This window comes from Pan paniscus, chromosome 20, assembly GCF_029289425.2.
Source record: "Pan paniscus chromosome 20, NHGRI_mPanPan1-v2.0_pri, whole genome shotgun sequence".
NCBI classification, from domain to species: domain Eukaryota; kingdom Metazoa; phylum Chordata; class Mammalia; order Primates; family Hominidae; genus Pan; species Pan paniscus.
Window position 1 is genome coordinate 24,202,666 of NC_073269.2, and position 20,732 is coordinate 24,223,397.

General features: G+C 56.4%; 1 protein-coding gene across 4 annotated transcripts in view; it reads left to right on the forward strand.

The window, feature by feature from the left end:
* MAU2 (MAU2 sister chromatid cohesion factor) overlaps nt 1–18,193 on the forward strand; it is a 38,159-nt gene extending 19,966 nt beyond the window's left edge. The window contains exons 6-19 of one of the 4 annotated variants that reach the window (XM_003817727.6): nt 329–356; nt 735–890; nt 2,019–2,165; nt 2,260–2,350; nt 3,321–3,424; nt 4,336–4,413; nt 4,792–4,857; nt 6,765–6,851; nt 8,377–8,426; nt 8,643–8,720; nt 8,813–8,924; nt 13,792–13,882; nt 14,699–14,826; nt 15,143–18,193. In XM_003817727.6, the coding sequence (XP_003817775.4) occupies nt 329–356; nt 735–890; nt 2,019–2,165; nt 2,260–2,350; nt 3,321–3,424; nt 4,336–4,413; nt 4,792–4,857; nt 6,765–6,851; nt 8,377–8,426; nt 8,643–8,720; nt 8,813–8,924; nt 13,792–13,882; nt 14,699–14,826; nt 15,143–15,217 (1,291 nt within the window). In that variant the 3' untranslated portion in view covers nt 15,218–18,193. The other 3 variants (XM_008970988.5, XR_008622146.2, XM_063600049.1) reach the window with 3 other exon arrangements.
* The last annotated feature ends 2,539 nt before the right edge of the window (nt 18,194–20,732 follow it).

Consider the following 20,732-nt stretch of genomic DNA (forward strand, 5'->3'; position numbering starts at 1 on the left):
AGTCCCAGCTACTCAGGAGGCTGAGGCAGGAGAATGGCGTGAACCTGGGAGGCTGAGCTTGCAGTGAGCTGAGACCGCACCACTGCACTCCAGCCTGGGCGACAGAGCGAGACTCCGTCTCAAAAAAATAAATAAATAAATAAAAATAAAAATAAACACAGACACAATAGGATAAAACAGAGCAGTCTTGTAAGGGGACTGTTCTCTGTTGTCCACTGAACTATCCCCTGAGGTGGCATATTAGGTCCTGTGAGCCTTGGGGTAGTCACAGTCATCCCAGGAGGCTCCTGGGCCTGCTAGGACCTGACCCCTGCCTCTCGTTTTGCAGGGCGCTGTTCCTCCTCAGCAAGGGGATGGTAAGTTGAGGCTGGGCATGGCTGGATGCAGCTGGTGTTGTGGAGGTGAGGCAGGGCCCCCACAGAGTCTGCTCAGACCCCACCCACTCTCCATGGCATGGCCCCTTAGGCGCCCAGACCCTTAGGCACAGTGAGCAGCCTGGAATGTGAGGCCCAGGCCCTGCTGGGTTCAGGAGGGAAACTCAGGCTGCACCCTATGGGATTCATGCTGAGGCAAGAGCCTGGTTAGGAGCTGCCTGGGCTGGGGTTTCAGGCTGGCCTTGCCCTCTGGGTTGGTGGCAGCAGTCCCAGGGCAGGTGGGCAGGTGACCCTGTGCTCCCGGTCCTGGGAGGGCCCCTGTAAGCCCTGTACCCTACACCTGCGCCTCTCCCTCCCCAGCTGCTGCTGATGGAGCGAAAGCTGCAGGAGGTGCACCCGCTGCTGACCCTCTGCGGGCAGATCGTGGAGAACTGGCAGGGGAACCCCATCCAGAAGGAGTCGCTGCGTGTCTTCTTCCTGGTGCTCCAGGTCACCCACTATCTGGATGCCGGGCAGGTGTGTGGCGCCTCTCAGGCGAGCTGCTGGTTGTGACCGGTGGGTATGGGTGGTACCCAGGCCAATGGGTCTTGGGCTGTGAGGTCAGCTGTGTCATCGCCTTACCTTGCCACACAACAGGGCTGTCATACCAGTCCCGGACACACACACTCCTGTCCTGCTCTGCCACGAGTGCTGGTATCTGGGAACAGGGTCTGTCCTGGCCACCCCACCTCCCTTTGGGAGTACTATGTGTGACATTGCATACACTCGCTCAGTGTATGGACACTCAGAGATTCCAATGGCAGTTCAGGGAATCATGAGAATAAACCACAGAGGTGCTGGGATGGCACCTGCACACAGCAGATGCCCAGGTGGTGTCTGTCAGGCCCCCCGGCTGTGGGGTTGAGTAGGGACTGATGTGCTCAGCCATGTCCGAGACTGGACTCATGACCCTGCCGTGGGTGGGGAGCGGCTGTGTTTGAGCTCCTTGTCTCTGTGCTTGTGTGACAGTCTCAGCCCTTCGGGGGCTGGGGGCTGCCCTGTGCCACTCAGACCCACCCCTGTCGCAGTGGGCCACAGGCGAGTCTCCACAGGGCTTGGTAAGGGGGTTGCCCAGTTCGTCCATCCATACCCATCGTTGCCCATTGGGTGAAGCACTGCACTCGGCGCATAGGGACACAGAGCAGACTGCAGCCACGCTTCCCTCAGGGTGCAAGGGCTGCAGAGACATCCCTCGGGGCCTCAGGGCGAGATGGACCACAGCGCCTGCCTGATTCCTGGGCCAGGAAGCCACCTCCCACCCCCTCAGAGCACAGCCTCCCCCTGCCGTCTCAGGTCTGGCTGCATGAAGACCAAGTGCAGCTCCAGCAGGGTCTGGATAGGCCTCTCCTGGGCCTTGGTGTTGGACCCAACACTGGGCAGTGGACAAGCCTCAGTCCCACAGCTGCCCGCCTGGCTGTGCCCCATGCCCCAAAAGCCTGGCTGATTCATGGGAGTGCGGCAGGGGCGGCTTCATCTTGCAGGAGGTGGCCCTGACAGAAGGGGAAGGCAGATGCTCCCTAGAGGAAGGAGCAGGGGTGGCTGGGCTGGGCCTGGCTTCCTGAGAGGCCAGGCTCAGGTGGATGCTCGGGTGTGGGTGCTGCACAGGTGAAGAGCGTGAAGCCGTGTCTGAAGCAGCTGCAGCAGTGCATCCAGACCATCTCCACGCTGCACGATGATGAGATCCTGCCCAGCAACCCCGCTGACCTCTTCCACTGGCTGCCCAAGGAGCACATGTGTGTGCTTGTCTACCTGGTGCGTCCCCACCAGGGCCCGGGCCAGGGCTGGGGGCGGGGGCAGGGAGAGGGAGAGGGCCCTGGTAACCCCTGCTGTCTGGTCTTGTCGCCAGGTGACTGTGATGCACTCCATGCAGGCCGGCTACCTGGAGAAGGCGCAGAAGTACACGGACAAGGCCCTCATGCAGCTGGAGAAGCTCAAGAGTAAGTCAGGTGCTCGGCTGGCCACATGGCCACAGCGACCCCTGGCGGACGGCCTGGCCAGACGCTGGCTGTACCAGGGCCCAGTGACCCTGTGTGACCGCAGCGCCCAGCCACCCTGCCTGGTGGGTCTCGTCACCCCTAGTTGGTAAATGCTGGTGTCCAACGTCAGAGCAGAGCAGACAGGCCTGGGGTCGGGGGTACCTCCCTGACTGGTCAGGTCCCTTGTGCCCAGTCGTGCTCAGTTGAAACAGGTGGTAGCTGCTTTTCCCAATTATTATCAGTGTTGTGACAGGGACACTCGGGATGAGGCCAGGATCAGAACTCAGCCCTCACTGACCACCAGCATGTCCTTTGGAGGCTGTGAGTTCTTTCCAGATGCTCAAGTGTCTAATCCATCCAGGGACCTTTGACTAGCACAAACCCAGAGCAGATGTCCCTGGCTGGTATAGTGTGCCCATTAGTCGGTCTGTTTGCTCCCTCGTGAGTGCTGCTGGGGGAGAAGGCATCAGAGCCAAGGCAGCCCAAAGCCGGATAGGCCCTGTGCTTCTCTTATTCCCATGTGAGGATGGTTGCTTGGGGCTGTTGGGAGGTGGGGCCCAGCCCAGGTCCCCCTACCCGACTGCCTGAGGCTCTGCTGCATGGTCTCATGATCCAGGGTGGTTTCCACATTTCTACATTTCTAGAACCTGCCATGTCCACAAGCTCTTGAGCACGTAGGGTGAGGGTGAGGGTGAGAGCCGACCCTTCTTGGAGCACTGTGGGAACCAACCTCTGGCTCCAGCTCCGTCTCCCCACCTGGACAGCAAGACACACTCCTTCGCTCAGAGGGTGCAGTGGGGACTAGGGGAGATGACGGGGTGGGTGCCTAGCCAGTGTGGCAGGAGACAGGAACGAGGTGGGGGCACGGTGGGCTTGGGGTGGCGCCTCCTCTGGCCTCCCCTGCATGCTTACCCCTGACTCTCACCCATAGTGCTGGACTGCAGCCCCATCCTGTCATCCTTCCAAGTGATCCTGCTGGAGCACATCATCATGTGCCGCCTCGTCACGGGTCACAAGGCCACGGCGCTGCAGGAGGTAAGGCTGGAAGCAGGAGGGGCGGGAAGGCCCAGGAGTTTGTTGGGTCTCAGCAGTGTCAGACAAGAGACTGAATTCGCCAAGTGCATACTGGCAGGCCAGCCCATCCTGCTGTCGCGCTGTCGGCCAGCGTTTTACAGCCCTGCATGGGCACCACTGATCAGAGAATCTCATACAAAAACCAGTGGAGGCCGGGCACAGTGGCTCACGCCTGTCATCCCAGCAGTTTGGGAGGCCGAGGCGGGTGGATCACTTGAGGCCAGGAGTTTGAGACCAGCCTGGCCAACATGGCGAAACCCCGCCTCTACTAAAAATATAAAAATTAGCCAGGTGTGGTGGCAGACACCTGTAATCCCAGTTACTTGAGAGGCTGAGGCAGGAGAATAGCTTGAACCCTGGAGGCAGAGGTTGCAGTGAGCCGAGATCGCACTACTGCACTCCAACCTGGGCAACAGAGTGAGACTCCATCTCAAAAAAAAAAAAACCCAAAAAACTAATGGGCCATGGCCCAAAAGCTTGCACACCAAGGGGATAGCGCACATGGTCTCTGGGGATTTGGGGGGGTCCTTTGACAGTGATTGTTATACCCCACCCTGCCATTAGGAACACTCTACCCCCAGTACCCACCCTCCTGAGAGGGCATGGGGGCCCTCAGTAGGCTGGAGGTCCTTTACAACCCAGACACCTGTTGGACAGGGTGGAAGAGACGAGTAACAGACAAGGGTCCCTGTCCACGATGGGATCTGGGCTGCCCTTTGCCCTCATGGTGGACATGTCTGCTGGGGCTTTGTACCCCAGTTTGGTCAGACAGGACATGGGCTCACCCACCAGCTATGGGGTCTCTCCATTGCTGCTCAGACGCCAGGTCCCAGGTTGCAGTCCTGTGATGGCAGTACACTCTCTCCCGGCAGATCTCCCAGGTCTGCCAGCTGTGCCAGCAGTCCCCCCGGCTCTTCTCCAACCATGCAGCACAGCTGCACACATTGCTGGTGAGTAACCCTGTGACAGCACCCCAGGAGAATCCAGAATGTTGTCAGTAAGTAAGTACCTAACCAGATCCAGAACATTCCCAGTGAAGGACCCCCTGACAGCACCCTAATCAGAATCCGGAATGTTCCCATAGGTAATCATATAACCTTCCCAGGCAAGATCCGGAATGCTCCCAGTGAGCATCTTGTCCCACCCCACATTGGCTTGGGTCTGAAAGGTGGGGACAGTGAAGCATATTACCTGCCTTGCAGCTGGCTCGGTAGAGCCATTGTCATACTCCTCCAGGGCAGCCGTGCAGGCCCCGGGCACACCACGTGTCTCTGATCTGAGCCCCCTCCCCAGGGGCCAGCCCTGATGACAACACCACCTTCTTCCAGGGCCTGTACTGTGTCTCTGTCAACTGCATGGACAACGCGGAAGCCCAGTTCACCACAGCCCTGCGGGTAAGGTGCCGGCCCTCCTTGCTGCTCGGGGCGGGCCACACTTCTGAGTAAGGAGTCGGGCGTGGTCTGTGATGAGGACAGCAGTCGCGCTAGGTCAGCTATGCAAAGCCGCAGCCCCAGAGGCGATGCACAGTAGTCAGCCCATGCCAGCCTTGGCAGTGACGCACTGTTTATCTGGATAAGGGACAGCTATGGGGCCAGGGGCTTCCTGAGCTGACCCAAGGGCAGACGTGAGGGAGAGGTGCGACGCGTCCGGGGACACCACTTTCATGCCTGAGTGGGAGCTTTTGCGGCACCCACCCCCAAGGCTGGATTGGCTCAAGTGTCAGCTGACGACTCAGAGCCATCCTGGGTTCAGTGCTCCCATGGGGAGTGGTGGAGCTGGGCCATCTCCCAGGTGCTCTTTGGACAGAGGAGGACTCTTGGTCCTGCTGGGCCAGAGAGGGTGAAGCAGCACCCCAGGCTCCTGGCCTTAGACGGGGGCCCCGCCAGGCCCTGGAAGAAGGCTGGTGCCACATCCTCACGGAGCGCCCCAGCCCAGGGCTGGACCATTGTGTCCCCACCTCAGCCTCAACCTCCTCACAGGAAATGGAGGCTGTGGACACCTTTTTCCTGGTGGTGCCAGGAAGGGCCCTGAGGAGAGGTGTCAGGGAGCAGAGGCTGCTCTGTCTGCCACTCGGGCAAGGTCACCAGGGAGTCCTGTGTGCGCCCTGACTGTTGGACAGGGCTCCCCTCCACGGCACCCCGCAGGCCTGTGGGTGCTGCCACCCCCGCCACTGGCCTCAGAGATGCACAGGAGCCCTGACATGCAGACAGCATGCTTGGGAGGGAAGGGCTGACTCAGCACCCACTCCTCCGCCTCCTCACCTCGCTCCCAGGACCCTGGCTCACTCTGACTGCAGCAGGGCCAGGACCCTCCTCGTGGCCCTGCCATCCTTCCATCTCCGTCTCCGTCTCACTCCCCACAAGTGGTTGCTATTGCTGGTTTGGTTCCGCGTCAAAGTTCCCAAGGCCATGTACCCTAAGGAGTCCTCACCCCGAGGCCAAAAGAGAGCCTCTTTTTCATGGCCCACCCAGGAGTGATGGAGCCAGGATGCAACCCCAACACCCCTAACCCCAAACACACACGCCTCCTGTGGCCCTGAAACAAACATCCCCCACCTTGCTACGTCTCAGAGCATCTGTGCTTGATTCGGAAGATCCTCTGGGCCTCCTGGGTGTGTGCCAGGGGGGATCTGTGCAGGTGGGGTCTGTGCTTCCTGGGCTCACTCCACCTCTTGCCCAGCCCCACTGGGAAGCAGGGTCTGAGCAGGGCTTGAGCTACATAGATTGGTCCCTCTCTTGACGAACGATCTCATTTGCCAAGAAGAGCCAGGGACTATGGCCCATCCACCACCTGTCAGCAGCAGCATTTCTGGTCTCTGACACAGCATCACCTACCTCGAGCGGGGCCTGTGCTGGCCCCTGTGGGAAAACAGCTCCCCTCTTCCCCACTTCCCCCTATGAAGAGTGACCCCCGCCTAGGACCAGCATATGCCTTGATGGCAGTGGACACCTGGGTCCCACAGGTTGCTGGCTGTGGCCTGGAGGAAGGGTCCACCAGGTCTCAGTCCTGAGAGACAGTGGAAAATGGACCAAAACCCGACATGTTCTGAGGGTAGGATTGGGGTGGCTGGTTTTCCTCTTCTGTGTTCTCTAACTGCCCCGTAACGCAGATGATGGTCTTATAATGAGAAGAAGTAATAGCTGTGTTATCCTTGAGCTTAGGAGGCAAGACAAGTGTGTTTGAAATGAAAAGAACAAGTCTTTTCCAAAGTAGTCTCCGTGGAGATTGTGGGTGCTCTGACACTGCCACATGGGTCACAGCACCCGACCCAGCCCCCTAATGTCCCCGCCTCCCATTCCAGCTCACCAACCACCAGGAGCTGTGGGCCTTCATCGTCACCAACCTGGCGAGTGTGTATATACGGGAAGGAAATAGACACCAAGAGGTAGTAGGTGACATGCTTCATGTTCGGTATCCTTTCTCTCTGTTCTCTTCTTTTTGGGGAATCAGGGGGTTGTCCTGGGCACCAGCACATCTCAGCAGACCCCAGGGTGTTCACCTTTTGAGGGATGGGCGGCACCCGACACAGACACACAAGGCGACCCAGAGGTGAATCAGGGGCTATGGCCGGGGGAGGCCAGATCTGGGACAAAAACATTCCCATAGCCACAGAACACTTCTCTATCACAAACAAAGCAAGCTGTATGAATCACACAGACAAGGTCTTATAGCCCAAGCTGTCTGCTCTAGGATGTCGGCCAGGCATTGAGGCTCAGTCCTAAGGGGCAGCAGCCAGAGCACCTTGTCCCCAGGTTGTGCTGATGCCCCTGCAGGATCAGGGGCACTCACTGGCTGCAGTGTTGGGTGGGGATGCCCAGGGTTGCCCTCACGTGGCGCTTCTGAACCAATGCTTGCATAAGAGTTAGGTTCCCTCTTCTGTCCCTCTTAGCCCTGGGATCCCCACTCAGCCCTGGGATCCCCCTCAGCCCCGGGATCCCCTCCTCAGCCCCGGGATCCCCTCCTCAGCCCTGGGATCCCCCTCAGCTCTGGGATTCCCTCCTCAGCCCTGGGATGCCCACTCAGCCCTGGGATCCCCCTCAGCCCTAGGATGTCCCTCAGTTCTAGTATCTCCTTCACCTCTGGGGGTCTACCTCCAAAGTGTATCAGGCCAGGTGCTTGGCTCACACCTGTAATCCCAGCACTTTGGGAAGCAAGGCAGGAGGATCACTTGAGGTCAGGAGTTCAAGACCAGCCTGGGCAACATAGGGAGACCCCCATTTCTACAAAAAATTTTTTTTAAAACCTGGTGTGGGGGTGCAGGCCTGTGGTCCCAACTACTCCGGAGACTGAGGCAGGAGGATTGCTTGAGCTAGGGAGATTGAGGGCTGCAGTGAGCCATGATCCAGCCACTGCACTCCAGCCTGGGTGACAGAGCAAGAACCTGTCTCAAAGGAAAAAGAAAGCCCAGCCCCGGCTTAGTCATCCGATGCCATACGTGGGCTCGCAGTGTTGAGGAGGAGTTTGGCTCCCCTGTGCCTCTGCAGCTAGAGGGCATCTAAATTATCAGTCAGATCACGCCCCCATCAGAGCCTCCCGGGGTCCCTGCACCTCCAGAGAAATCCCACCCACTCACCCCCACAGCCCACAGGGCTCACGGGCCCCAGCCTGCCAACCTACCCACTGCCAGGCCAGCCCCTCAGCACCACTCTGACCATACAAAGGCCTTCTGGACGCCCAGGCCCCTGTCACCTACTGCAGGACAGGGTGGCACAGGCAGGGCTGGCTGAGGGCGTGGAAATCTTGCCCCCGGCCCTTCTCACCAGAGGCTGTTCTTGCTGGTCAGTCACCAGGCTCAGCCTGGAGGCCACAGTCCCGACGGGGGTGTAGAGAAATTCCCATGCACTGCAGTGTGTCTTGGGGACCTTTCTCCTGTGAAGATGCAGAATGGTGCTGACTGGCTCTTTCCCCCCCAGCTCTACAGTCTGCTGGAGAGGATCAACCCGGACCACAGCTTCCCTGTCAGGTGAGCCGCTCCAGGCACCACTCCACGCATGGCCTAGGCTCCCCGTGCTCTTCGGTTGGGGCCCCCGACTGCCCCTTGCACCCTGATACCCCATACCCCTCCTCACAGACAGTCTGCAGCGGGGGCTCTCAGAAATAGCCCCCAGCTGCCCACTGCCGTTTTGTAAACCTGCTTCTCAAAATCGCCACCCCATGTGACACTGCACTCTCTCTGCAGCTCGCACTGCCTCCGAGCAGCCGCCTTCTATGTGCGTGGGCTCTTCTCCTTCTTCCAGGGACGCTACAACGAGGCCAAGTAAGTGTGGGGCAGAGGGTGGCGTGAGGGCCATGCTCAGGGTAGCCCAGGCCCCGTCCTGCAGTTATCAGCGTCCATGTTCTCCTTGTCAGGCGATTTCTGCGGGAAACTCTGAAGATGTCCAATGCTGAGGACCTGAACCGGCTCACAGCCTGCTCCCTCGTGCTCCTGGGCCACATCTTCTATGTGCTGGGAAACCACAGGGTGAGTGCCCTGGCCTGGGCCCCTCGCTTGGGTGCCTGTGGGGCTTGGCTGAGGGACAGGAGCCGGCCAGCACCCTAAGGGTGGCATGGCACTGTTCATCCTATGCCCCTCGAAGAGCACGTCTAGGTGGATGCCCTGACTCCCACAACCTGGGCAGGCAGGGCCAGAGGAGCTGGGCACCCACAGAGGGTGTGGGGGCAGGCAGGAGGCCTGATGGGTGTGGCCTCAGACATTGGGCAGGCAGAGCCCCAGGGCTCAGGGGAGCTGAAGCCAGAACCAAAGGAGCTGCCCTGAGCTACTGGGGATGACGCAGCCACCCCATGCTATGTGTTGACACCTGAGGGGCAGAGAGGTGCCTCCTCTCAGCCGGACTTCCAAACATATCATCCTTGGCCAACAGTGTCCTCTCGGGGTACAAGTGGCCCCTGGGATTGGTCCCCACCCAAGGTCAGCTGGTCTCTGGTGGGACTGGCCACCTCAGTCCTTCCTGTCAATTCCTTGCCTACTCTCACCCACTGATCTCACGAGGTCTTGAATTTTTTTTTTTTTTTTTTTTTAAGAAGATATTTTGGGCAGGCACAATGGCTCACGCCTGTAATCCCAGCACTTTGGGAGGCCAAGGCGGGCGGATCACCTGAGGTCAGGAGTTCAAGACCAGCCTAGCCAACATAGTGAAACCCCGTCTCTTACTAAAAATACAAAAATTAGTGGGGCGTGGTGGTGGACGCCTGTAATCCAAGCTACTCGGGAGGCTGACGCATGAGAATCACTTGAACCCAGGAGGCAGAGGTTGCATTGAACGGAGATCATGCCACTGCACTCCAGCCTGGGCAACAGAGTGAGACTCTGTCTCAGAAAAAAAAAAAAAGATATTTTTGGGACAGGCACGGTGGCTCATGCCTGTAATCCCAGCACTTTGGGAGGCTGAGGTGGGCAGATCACTTGAGGTCAAGAGTTCAAGACCAGCCTGGTCAACATGGTGAAACCTCATCTCTACTGAAAATACAAAAATTAGCCAGGTGTGGTGGCACACATCTGTACTCCCAGCTATTCTGGAGGCTGAGACAGGAGAATTGCTTGAACCCAGGAGGCAGAGAGGTTGCAGTAAGCCGAGGTCGTGTCATTGTACTCCATCCAGCCTAGGTGAGAGCAAGACTCCATCTCAAAAAAAAAAAAAGGCCGGGCACGGTGGCTCACGCCTGTAATCCCAGCACTTTGGGAGGCCGAGGCGGGCAGATCACGAGGTCAGGAGATCGAGACCATCCTGGCTAACACGGTGAAACCCCGTCTCTACTAAAAATACAAAAAATTAGCCGGGCATGGTGGCAGGCGCCTGTAGTCCCAGCTATTTGGGAGGCTGAGGCAGGAGAATGGCATGAACCAGGAAGGCGGAGCTTGCAGTGAGCCGAGATCCCACCACTGCACTCCAGCCTGGGCAACAGAGCAAGACTCCATCTCAAAAAAAAAAAAAGATATTTTTGGCCAGGCACAGTGGCTCATTGCTTGTATCACTGGGAGGTGGATGGGGGAGAACCCCTTGATCCCAGGAGTTCAAGACCACCAGCCTGGGCAACCTAGTGAGACCCTCTTTTTTTTTAATTTAATTTTATTTTTTGAGGCCGAGTCTCACTCCGTCACCCAAGTTGGAGTGCAGTGGCACGATCTCAGCTCAGCTCGTGATAACCTTCACCCCCTGTAGGCTCAAGTGATCCTCCCACCTCAGCCTCCCAAGTAGCTGGGGCCACAGGTGTGTGCCACCATGCTCAGCTGATTTTTTTATTTTTGGTAGAGACTGGGTCTCCATGTTACCCAGACTGGTCTTGAACTCCTGAACTCAAGCGATCCACCCACTTCAGCCTCCCAAAGTGCTAGATTACAGCATGACCCACTGTGCCTGGCCCTAGAGATGCTATCTCTTAAAAAAAAAAAAAAAGATATTTTCCAGCCAGGCACAGTGGCTCAGGCCTGTAATCCCAACACTTTGGGAGGCAGAGGTGGAAGGATCATTTGAGCGCAGGAATTCAATATCAGCCTGACCAACATAGTGAGATTTGAGATCCCATCTCTACAAAAACCAAACAAAAAAATTAGCTGGGTGTGTGGACTCATGCTTGTGGTCCCAGCTAATTGGGAGGCTGAGGTGGGAGGATCACTTGAGCCCAGGAGGTTGAGGCTGCAGTGAGCTGTGATCATGTTACTGCACTCCAGCCTGGACAACACAGTGAGATCCGTCTCAAAAAATAAAGTTATTTTTCTAGATTATAAAATATGACATGTTCATAATTAAAAGGCTGAGAAGCAAAACAGAAAAAAATTGCATGTCTCTGTCATCCATCCCTTCCCACTGCCCACGTCTCCCACGTGGAGGTTTTGCTTGTCAGCCTGTTTGGTAATTTTTTTTTGTTTTTTGTTTTTTTTTTTTTTTGAGACGAAGTCTTGCTCTCTTGCCCAGGCTGGAGTGTAGTGGTGTGATCTCGGCTCACTGCAACCTCTACCTCCCAGGTTCCACGGATTCTCCTGCCTCAGCCTCCCGAGTAGCTGGGATTACAGTTGCGCACCATCACACCTGGCTTATTTTTGTATTTTTAGTAGAAATGGGGTTTCGCCATGTTGGCCAGGTTTGTCTCAAACTCCTGACCTCAGGTGATCTGCCTACTTCAGCCTCCCAAAGTGCTGGGATTACAGACGTGAGCCACTGGGTAATTTTATATTTGCCTTTCTCCACACCTCTGTATTGGAAGCTTTTTTTTTTTTCTTAATGGCAATGAGTGTTTTGAAGCCGCATCTACTCTGTAGTTTAACCATTCTCACTGTAGCCATTTCCACAGGACAGATAAAGCAAGATGTGTGTCTTGGCCTGTAAAGTTTCACGTGATCTGAGGGCTCCCTCAGCGTGGATGCTGTTAACAAACGTGGTGCCCGCCCACCGCAACACACAGACACATAACTGTGTGGTAAGCCTTTGCAGAGGCCAGCGAATGGGCCCTGCAGCTCAGGCCCTGGTGGGCCTTGGCCTCAGCACTGGGGATGCCACTACCCCGTCAAAACCTGTAGCTGGCTCCTTCTAGAATGTGCTATCAACCTGCCCTCAGCCTCTGAGCACAGTGAGGGCTGTATGTCCCCACTGGACAGTGCAGGTGGCCTGGGGGTGTGTCAGATGGGGAGGTTAAAGTCACACAGCCCCAGACCGCAGAATCAGGACTGGAACCCAGACCTCACTGGCTCTGATTTGTGTAGAAACCCCTGGAAGCCGCCTGGAGCAGGGCAAGGAGGGTTGAGCAGCTGGTTCACTGCTGCTCCTGGCCCATGTTTTAGGTGTTGTGGGGGCATCTTACAGAGCTCTTTTGGGAATCCCCCTCTGCTCCCTGTGTCCCTGGGCCCTTGTCGGGTGACAAGCGGCTCCCAAGAACTCTCAGACCAAGGTCCTGGCCTTAAGTGACTCCAGATCTCGGGGAGACACAGCCAGACACAGCCAAGCCAGTCCTGTGAGGTCAGGCTGGGGACATCCAGGAAGGTGGCAGCCTTGGGGGCCGGGATAGTGTTGGTGCAGGCAGGGCAAGGTTGGCCAGGCAGGGGCTGCCACAGAGATGGGCACCACAGCAGTCAGAGCACAAGTGCCGGAGCAGACGGCTGAATGGCCACAATGGGCTCAGGTGAGGGTCCAGGGGCCCAGAAGAGCTTGGGATGCCCTGTCCTGAGCCTGTTAGGCTAGAGTGTCCACAAGAGCGGGACACCCCCCAGGATCACTCAAGTCTTCAAAACCAGATTCTGTGGGGTACCCCAAGCTGGCATTGGGGGAACCTACCCAGGAGCGCTGAAGGAGGACTCTCCTTCCCCAGGCTGCTTTCAGACAGAGGTCCTTGGCTTTCTACAGGGAGCCCAGCCAGGCTCACAATAAGCCAGGCCTAGCGGAGGAGAGCAGTTTTTCTTGCTCTGAGGTTTCAAAAGGGCTTGGTGAATTTTAAAAAGCTCCAAGACCCACCTGGAGCTCACTTTCAAGGTGCAGCTACAGGGCAGCGTAGAGTTGTTGGGCTTTGTGTCTCAGGAGGAGCATCTCTGCACTCTGGAGAAGTATCTGGTGGCGTCAAAGCCAGGTCTCAGGAGTTGGTTTTGGGGATGTGTCCATCTTGGCTTCCCAAGTGCTCCCTGGGCTGCCAGGAGCCACCATCTAGGGAATTTTCCAGGTCTTACCTGAACCCCACATCCAGGCTTACAGGGCTTTGAGTCCTCGGCCCAGACAGGGTCAGTCCAGCACTGCTGGTCGCCTGTGTAGCACAGGCTCCTGTCCGCCGTCTCCAGGCCCTTGCCATAGCAACAGGGATGGGCATTTATGGGCCCTGATGGCTCTTACTGAGCTCTTCCTGCCACATCCTGAGGATGCTAGGGCTGCAACTGGGGTGGCCCTGTGCAGTCACAAAGCAGGGAGTCCGGATTGGAGGATTCTTACATGCTGGTGCCCCCAGAGCCCCTGCGTGTCTGCAGGGGCCTCCCATGAGAGCCAACTCAATTGTGGAAGACAAACCGGAGGGGCTGCTGCCCTTCTCAGAACCTGAAACCTGGAACCCTATATGAATCTGCATTTCTGATCAGCCCCCATTGTGGGTCTAGGGCTAACGGCCATCAGTGCTTTTTCTCTGCTTGAAAAGGTAGAAGCCCCCAAAGTTGTCCATTGGTCATGCCCCTGTGAGGGCATGAGCCAGAAGTGAGGGCAGTTTGTTTTTCAGTGATACTTCAGAGAGGGCCATTTGAGATGGGCTCTGAGGTAAGCATAGGAGTTCACCAGACGCAGAAGGAGGTCACAACCTGGGCTGGGTTCGGCAAGTGGGGTCCAGGCTCCTCACTCCCCCTTGCTGCTCTTGGTTGACAGGAGAGTAACAACATGGTGGTGCCTGCCATGCAGCTCGCCAGCAAGATCCCGGACATGTCGGTACAGCTGTGGTCGTCAGCACTGCTGAGAGGTGAGTGCAATGGCCACCCCTCTTCCCCAGCCCCAGCCTGGCCCTCCCCAGAGATCAAGGCTGCTGGGCATGTCCTGCTCAGCCTTAGCTCGGACTAGGCCTCCGTGGGCCGCAGCCCCAGTTCTAGCATGGGTAGGGGGTGCTCCTCAGGAGACCCTGGTTGAGGGCAGTGGGTGCATTTGTGGCATCCGCTTGACTCGGGGTCTGGTTCAGTCTCTATAGGACCCAGAGGCTGAGACTTGGTATCTGGTAGACTTGGGCTGTTAGCCGTGGCGCTCTCAGCCTTGCTTCTTCCCGGAAAGGCAGACAGCAGCCATACCTATTGGGTAGGGCTGGCCAGCTTGCTCTGGGAGCAGGGCGGGCACTCAGCGGGTATCATTGCTGTTACCAGCTCCCCCATTTCCAGATTATGAAACTAAGGTCCGGAGACTCGCCTGGGGCCCTGGGGAGGTGACAGGAGACAGGGTGCTCCATGTGCAGTGGGCTGCCTGGGGCTGCTGCCTCAGGATGGGCATTGGGCGTCCTGCCCCAGTGAGCGCCTGTTTGCCTGAGGGCTGGCCATGGGCTCCCTGGAGGGCTGGCGAGAAGCCTGGCATTGGGCTTTCACTGCCCAGCCAGCCCTGTTCTGCCCTATGAGGGCGGCTGGCGCATGGGCTTTGTGATCCCAAGACAGGGCTCAGGTCCAGTGACGTGCCAGGCACCCAGAGATCCACCAGTGCAGCTGGGACTTGACCTTAGGGCTCCATCTGCACCGAGTGGGAGGGCCTGGGCAGTGACAGGGCAAGGCGGGCCCCCATGCTCATGTCCCACTCTCAGACCTGAATAAAGCCTGTGGGAACGCCATGGATGCCCATGAAGCCGCCCAGATGCACCAGAACTTCTCGCAGCAGCTGCTCCAGGACCACATTGAGGCCTGCAGCCTCCCCGAACACAACCTCATCACGGTACGGGTGTGGGTGTTAGGGGACGGGATCAGGACTAGCGGGCTCCCCACCTGCAAGAGGAAGGGGCACCTTGGCTATATTTCTCTTTTGTCCAACAAACCCTAACTCAGCTTCGGGTGATCCCTTGATGGGGGAGATGGCCATGGGCACCCCCACCCAAGCAAGGGACACAGGTGCCTCCTCGGGGCCCATTGGACTGGGTCATGGAGAACAGAGTCCCGGCTGTGTGAGCAGCCCAAGGAAGGCAGCATTCCAACCTCTTCTTCCCTGGGAACGGTCCACGGTGCCTCACTCGCATGTCCTCTCCTCCCCACAGTGGACAGACGGTCCACCCCCCGTGCAGTTCCAAGCTCAGAATGGACCCAACACCAGCCTGGCCAGCCTCCTGTGAGGCCTTGATGGGGCCATCCAGCTCCGCAGAGCCTGCGCGTCTCCGGCTTCCACCCAGACGGCACTCAAGCCTGCCCCCGAGGCGTGCTTCCTTCCTGATTGTCTCTAGAGCTTCCAAGTCCTGGGAATGTGCGGGGCCAGTCCCTGCCCTCCCAGGAGGGGTGGTAGCCGTTCCCACCTCGCACCAGGACCCCCAGTGCAGAGGCTCACAGGTGGCACACAGGCGCTGTCTCTCCAGAGCCATCCTTCAGAGTGGACCTCAGTGCCAGTCCTGCCTCAGCATCTGGGTCACGTCGGCCAGGAGTAGGGTGCAGGCCTCCAGCAGGTCCTAATCCTGTGTGCCAGGGCAGGCAGTGCCCCAGGGGCACCACGCCTGACTCTCCATCACCCAGGCCTTGATGCCGAGCGGGAGTAGAGTGTTTCCTCTGCTCAAGGCAATTTCCAGAGCCCGGATGCCAGTTTCTGGCCTGAATTTGGAGGGAAGAAGTAATGGCCCTAGTGTGGGACGAAGCACAGATCCCAGCACTTTTCCCAGCTTTCTCTCCAGCATCGGTCCCTGCAGCAGCTGGGGCCTCTGGTCAGGAACCCTCAGGGACCCAGGAACTCAGCTTCCAAACATCTGCACCTTGACCGGACTCGCCATCCCACCGTGGGGGTGCAGGTGATTGTAAACACGGGTCTGCATGTGGATGCACACGGGTGTGCGGTGAAGATCTGTGGAGATGGAGCTGGGAGCTGAGGCTCCTGTTGCACCAGCCACCTTCCCCCATCTTGTGGCTGCTGAGGGGCAGGAAGCGGGGGAGTGGGCTTGTCTCCTAAATTTAAGATCACCTCCTCAGCTAGCTTAGAGTGCATGGCACGGGCCCCCCGCCCCCGAGATCTGGAGCCCAGGGACTTTCTTCCTGGCAGATCTGTGGCCTTCCCTGCTCAGCCTCTTGGTCCCCCCACTCCCTCCACCGCCTCACCTTCCCTGCTGGGTCTCTGGGGCACAGTGTGAAACCCGCACCCTAGCCAGGCCCCAGGGAGCCTCCGCTGGGCCCAGACAGCAGCGTTTGGTTTTATCCACTTTTCTTGGATAATCAGGAGGTGCCCCAGTGGTCACAGTGTGGCATTCTGAGTTGGCGCGGGTGGTCGGGTCAAGATAGCAGCAGCAGGTGTCAGGGCTCAAGACACCACCCCCTCCAGCTTCTGGGGCCCAGGAGCCTCTCCCTGCTACAGGGGGTGGGGCTCCTGCTCAGCAGGGTAGGTGGTGGTTTTAGGTCTTGTCACCCTCGCTCAGTGGAACTGCCTCTGGGAACTTTGGCGTCTGTGACTAAAGGGACGCTGGATTGCTCAGGTCAGCTGCTCAGGGCTCCTAGGCTGGGTGTGCCTTAGCCACAGGCAGGGCTGTCAATAACCCCCTTCCTCACTGGCCACCACCTGACATCAGCACCAGTGACAGGCTGGTCAGAGGGCAGGGCTGGTGAGGGTTTGTCCTAAGAGGACCACCGCCATCTCTGGGTCTCCAGGGGGAGAGCCTGGCCCTGTCCTTTGCTACCCAGGGCTGCCCCCAGGCCCATGAAGCCAGTAGGAGAGCGTGTGGCACTGGCCCACAAAGTGTCCCTGTCCTGTCTTCCTCCCGAGCCATGGCCTCTGCTAGCTCCACCTTGAAGGAGCCCCCCACATCCTCCCCTACATCCCAGAGATGCCACCACTTGTGTCTCCACAATGTGCTCCTGCCCATCCGGGTTCCGCACTGTCCGACCCCTGCACACCACTCATGTCACCATGGCGTGCATCATGTTCATCCCCATCTATTTATTTAAGCCTTTCTTTGCTTGTAGGGCATTTTGTATGTAGAGCAGTTGAAAACAGAACCTCAGAACTTAACATCTGTCCGGATGTTAAAGTGCTTTTCATGACCACCCTGTTATCTATGTATATGTAAAGTTAAGGATGAGATCTTAAGTTTACAATTAAAAACTCAGTACTCAATATTTAATATTCTACTCGAGCTTTATGGAAGCCAAATCATGTGCATGTGTGTGTGTGCGTGTGTGCAAGCTTTGAACCTCCTTCCACAGCCGCATCTTCTCATGACACAAAGCTTTTGATAAGTACTTTCCTGTGGGTCGCTCAGCGCCTCATAGCATCTCATTCAATTGCAAGAATAGAGGCCAGACACGGTGGCGCATGCCTGTAGTCCCAGCTAACTGGGAGGCTGAGGCAGGAGGATCACTTGAGCCCAGGAGATTGAGGCTGCAGTGAGCATGATCGCGACACTGCACTCCAGCCTGGATGACAGTGAGACTTTGTCTCAAAAAAAAAAAAAAAACAACAACAATGGAAGGCAGACAGCAAGTCCCTGAGGACACATCACACAGTGTCCTGTAGCTAAGTGTCTAGGAAAAAACAAAAACTCCAAACCCTTCAGTGGATGAGGACAAGGTCGCAGAAAGGCATTCTGTTGACAGATGAACAGCTGAAAGCTGGCCAGACCCTCCTGTATGCCTCTGCCCTTGTCCTGTGGGTTGAGGGGGTCTGACCAGGAGGCCACCTACAGCAGGAAGTGAGGCTGCCATGTTTCCTTCAGACACAGCTGCCTCTCCCCAGCTCTGTCCCTGTAGTCACCTGCCGGTGGGCGAGGATCCTCTCCCTGGGATAAGCACTCCCAGCCCCGTTTATCAGAAACACAGGCAAGGAAATTGGAACTGCCACCCAGCCCAGCATGGTGGCTCAATTGGTTGGTTGGTTGTCAGTTGTCTCTTCGTTTTGTTAAGGTTTTTAATAAGTACGTTTGGCATAATGTCTTTTAATGGGTTTGTAATATTTGTAACGGTTTTAGCAGCCTATAACTTTTCAGCTGGTGCTTTTACTTAGGGAAAAAAACAATTTGTAAATACAGAACATTGTTTAAAAGACATAACCATAGAACATAGCTTCCTGTTTGTGGATTTTGTTTCCTATATATTCAAAGTAAAATGACTTACAGGAGCCACGTGCTGTGTCTTTGTTGTTTCCTCTGTCCGCTTTGTGAGCCATCCCAAAGACGGCTGCCACCCTCGCTGCCATGCCCACAGGGGCCCCCTCTGTGGCGGGGTCTTCAGCATGAGGATGCAGTCCCCAAATCCTGAGCCAGATGACGTGAATGGAAGCCTGAGTCCACATCTCCTCCACTGATCATTTTCCTCTGGTCTGGCCTCGCCTAGAGAGGAAGGAACCCCATGCTCCATCAGCATATGAGGCCTTCAGCAGCCTGCTCCTGGAATCCTCCCTTCCCAGCCCTCTCAGGGGCAGACTCCCTCATGCACCCAGGTGTCCTGGTCCCTGTGTTTTTTGTTGTTGTTGTTGTTGTTTGAGATGCAGTCTTGCACTGTCGCCCAGGCTGGAGTGCAGAGGCGCGATCTCTGCTCACTGCAACCTCCACCTCCCAGGTTCAAGCGATACTCCTGCCTCAGCCTCCCAAGTAGCTGGGATTACAGGTGCCCGCCACCAAGCCCAGCTAATTTTTTATATTTTTAGTAGGAACAGCATTTCACTGTGTTGGCCAGGCTGGTCTTGAACTCCTGACCTCGTGATCTACCTGCCTTGGCATCCCAAAGTGCTGGGATTACAGGCCTGAGCCACCGCGCCCAGCCGGTCCCTGCATTGTTAGAGGGGACCAGCCTCCATACACCTGGGAGTGAGGGGAGTTATTTGCCCAGATTTTTTTGTTTGGAGGTGAAATTACCATAACAAATTTAACTTTTTTTGCAGGTTGTGCTGGCTTACGCCTGTAATCCCAGTACTTTGGGAGGCCGAGGCAGGAGGATCCCTTGAGCCCAGGAGTTCAAGAACAGCCTGGGCTACATAGTGAGACCCAGTCTCTACAAAAAATGTATAAAAATTAGCCAGGCAACCAGGTGCCGTGGCTCAAGCCAGTAATCCCAGCACTTTGGGAAGCCGAGGTGGGCGGATCACTTAAGGCCAAGAGTTGAGACCAGCCTGGCCACCATAGTGAAACCCTGTCTCTACTAAAAATACAAAAATTAGCCGGGTGTGGTGGCGTGCACTTGTAGTCCCAGCTACTCAGGAGGCTGAGGCAGGAGATTCACTTGCACCAGGGAGTGGAGGGTTTCAGTGACCCAAGATCCTGATACTGTGCTCCAGCCTGGGTGACAGAGTAAGACTCTCTCTCTCAAAAAATAAATAAATACAAATACAAAATATAAAAATTAGCCGGTATGGTGGCGCACAACTGTAATCCCAGCTACTCGGGAGGCTGAAGCAGGAGAATCGCTTGAACCCGGAGGCAGAGTTTGCAATGAACCAAGATCACACCACTGCCTGGGTGAGAGAGGGAGACTCTACCTCGAAAAAAAAAAAAATAGCCAGGCATGGTGGTGTGTTCCTGTAGTCCCAGTTACTTAGGAGGCTGAGGCGGGAGGATTACTTGAACCCAGGAGGATATTAGCAGAGACAGAGTCTTGCTCTATTTTATATGTATATAAAATAGTATTATCTGTAAAGTGGACTGCTCAGTGGTATTCAGTACGTTCACAGTGTTGCACAGTTATCATCTCTATCTAGTTCTGGGACATTTTCATTCCCCCAAAAGGAGATTCATTGCCATCAGCAGTCACTCCTCATTCCTCCTCCCTCCCCAAGCCCCTGGCAACTACTAATCTGCTTCCTGTCTGTGAATTTGCCTGTTCTGGATATTTTATATCAATGGAATCTCATACCCTGTGACCTCTTGTAGCCTGGGGTCTCTCAGCACCATGTTTTCAAGGTTCATCTGCACTGTAGCATGGATCATTGCTTTGTTCCTTTTATGAGTGAATAATATCCCATTATATGGATGGACCAAACTGTTTATCTTTTTTTTTTTTTTTTTTTTTTTTTGAGACAGAGTCTTGCTCTGTCACCCAGGCTGGAGTGCAGTGGGTTGATCTCGGCTCACTGCAACCTTCGCTTCCTAGGGTCAAGCAATTCTCCTGCCTCAGTCTCCTGAGTAGCTGGGACTACAGGCGCATACCACCAAGCCCAGATAATTTTTGGATTTTTAGTAGAGATGAGGTTTCACCATATTGGCCAGGCTGGTCTCAGACCCCTGACCTTGTGATCCACCTGCCTCGGCCTCTCAAAGTGCTGGGATTACAGGCATAAGCCACTGCACCCGGCTTTTTTTTTTTTTTTCTTGAGACAGGATCTTGCTCTATAGCCCAGTGCAGTGGTATGATCTCAGCTCACTGCAACCTCCACCTCCCAGGCTCAAGGGATCCTCCCACCTCAGCCCCCCAAATAGCTGGAATGACAGGCACCACCATGCCAGGCTAATTTTTCTATATTTTCTAGACATGGGGTTTCACCTTGTTGCCCAGGCTGGTCTTGAACTCCTGGACTCAAGCGATCTGCCCGCCTTGGCCTCCCAAAGTGCTGGGATTACCACCGTGAACCACGGTGCCCGGCCTTATCCATCCTTCTATGGACATTCGGGTTGCTTCCCCCTTGTGGCGACTGTGAATAGTGCTGCTCTGTGAGTTTTGGCTGGACCA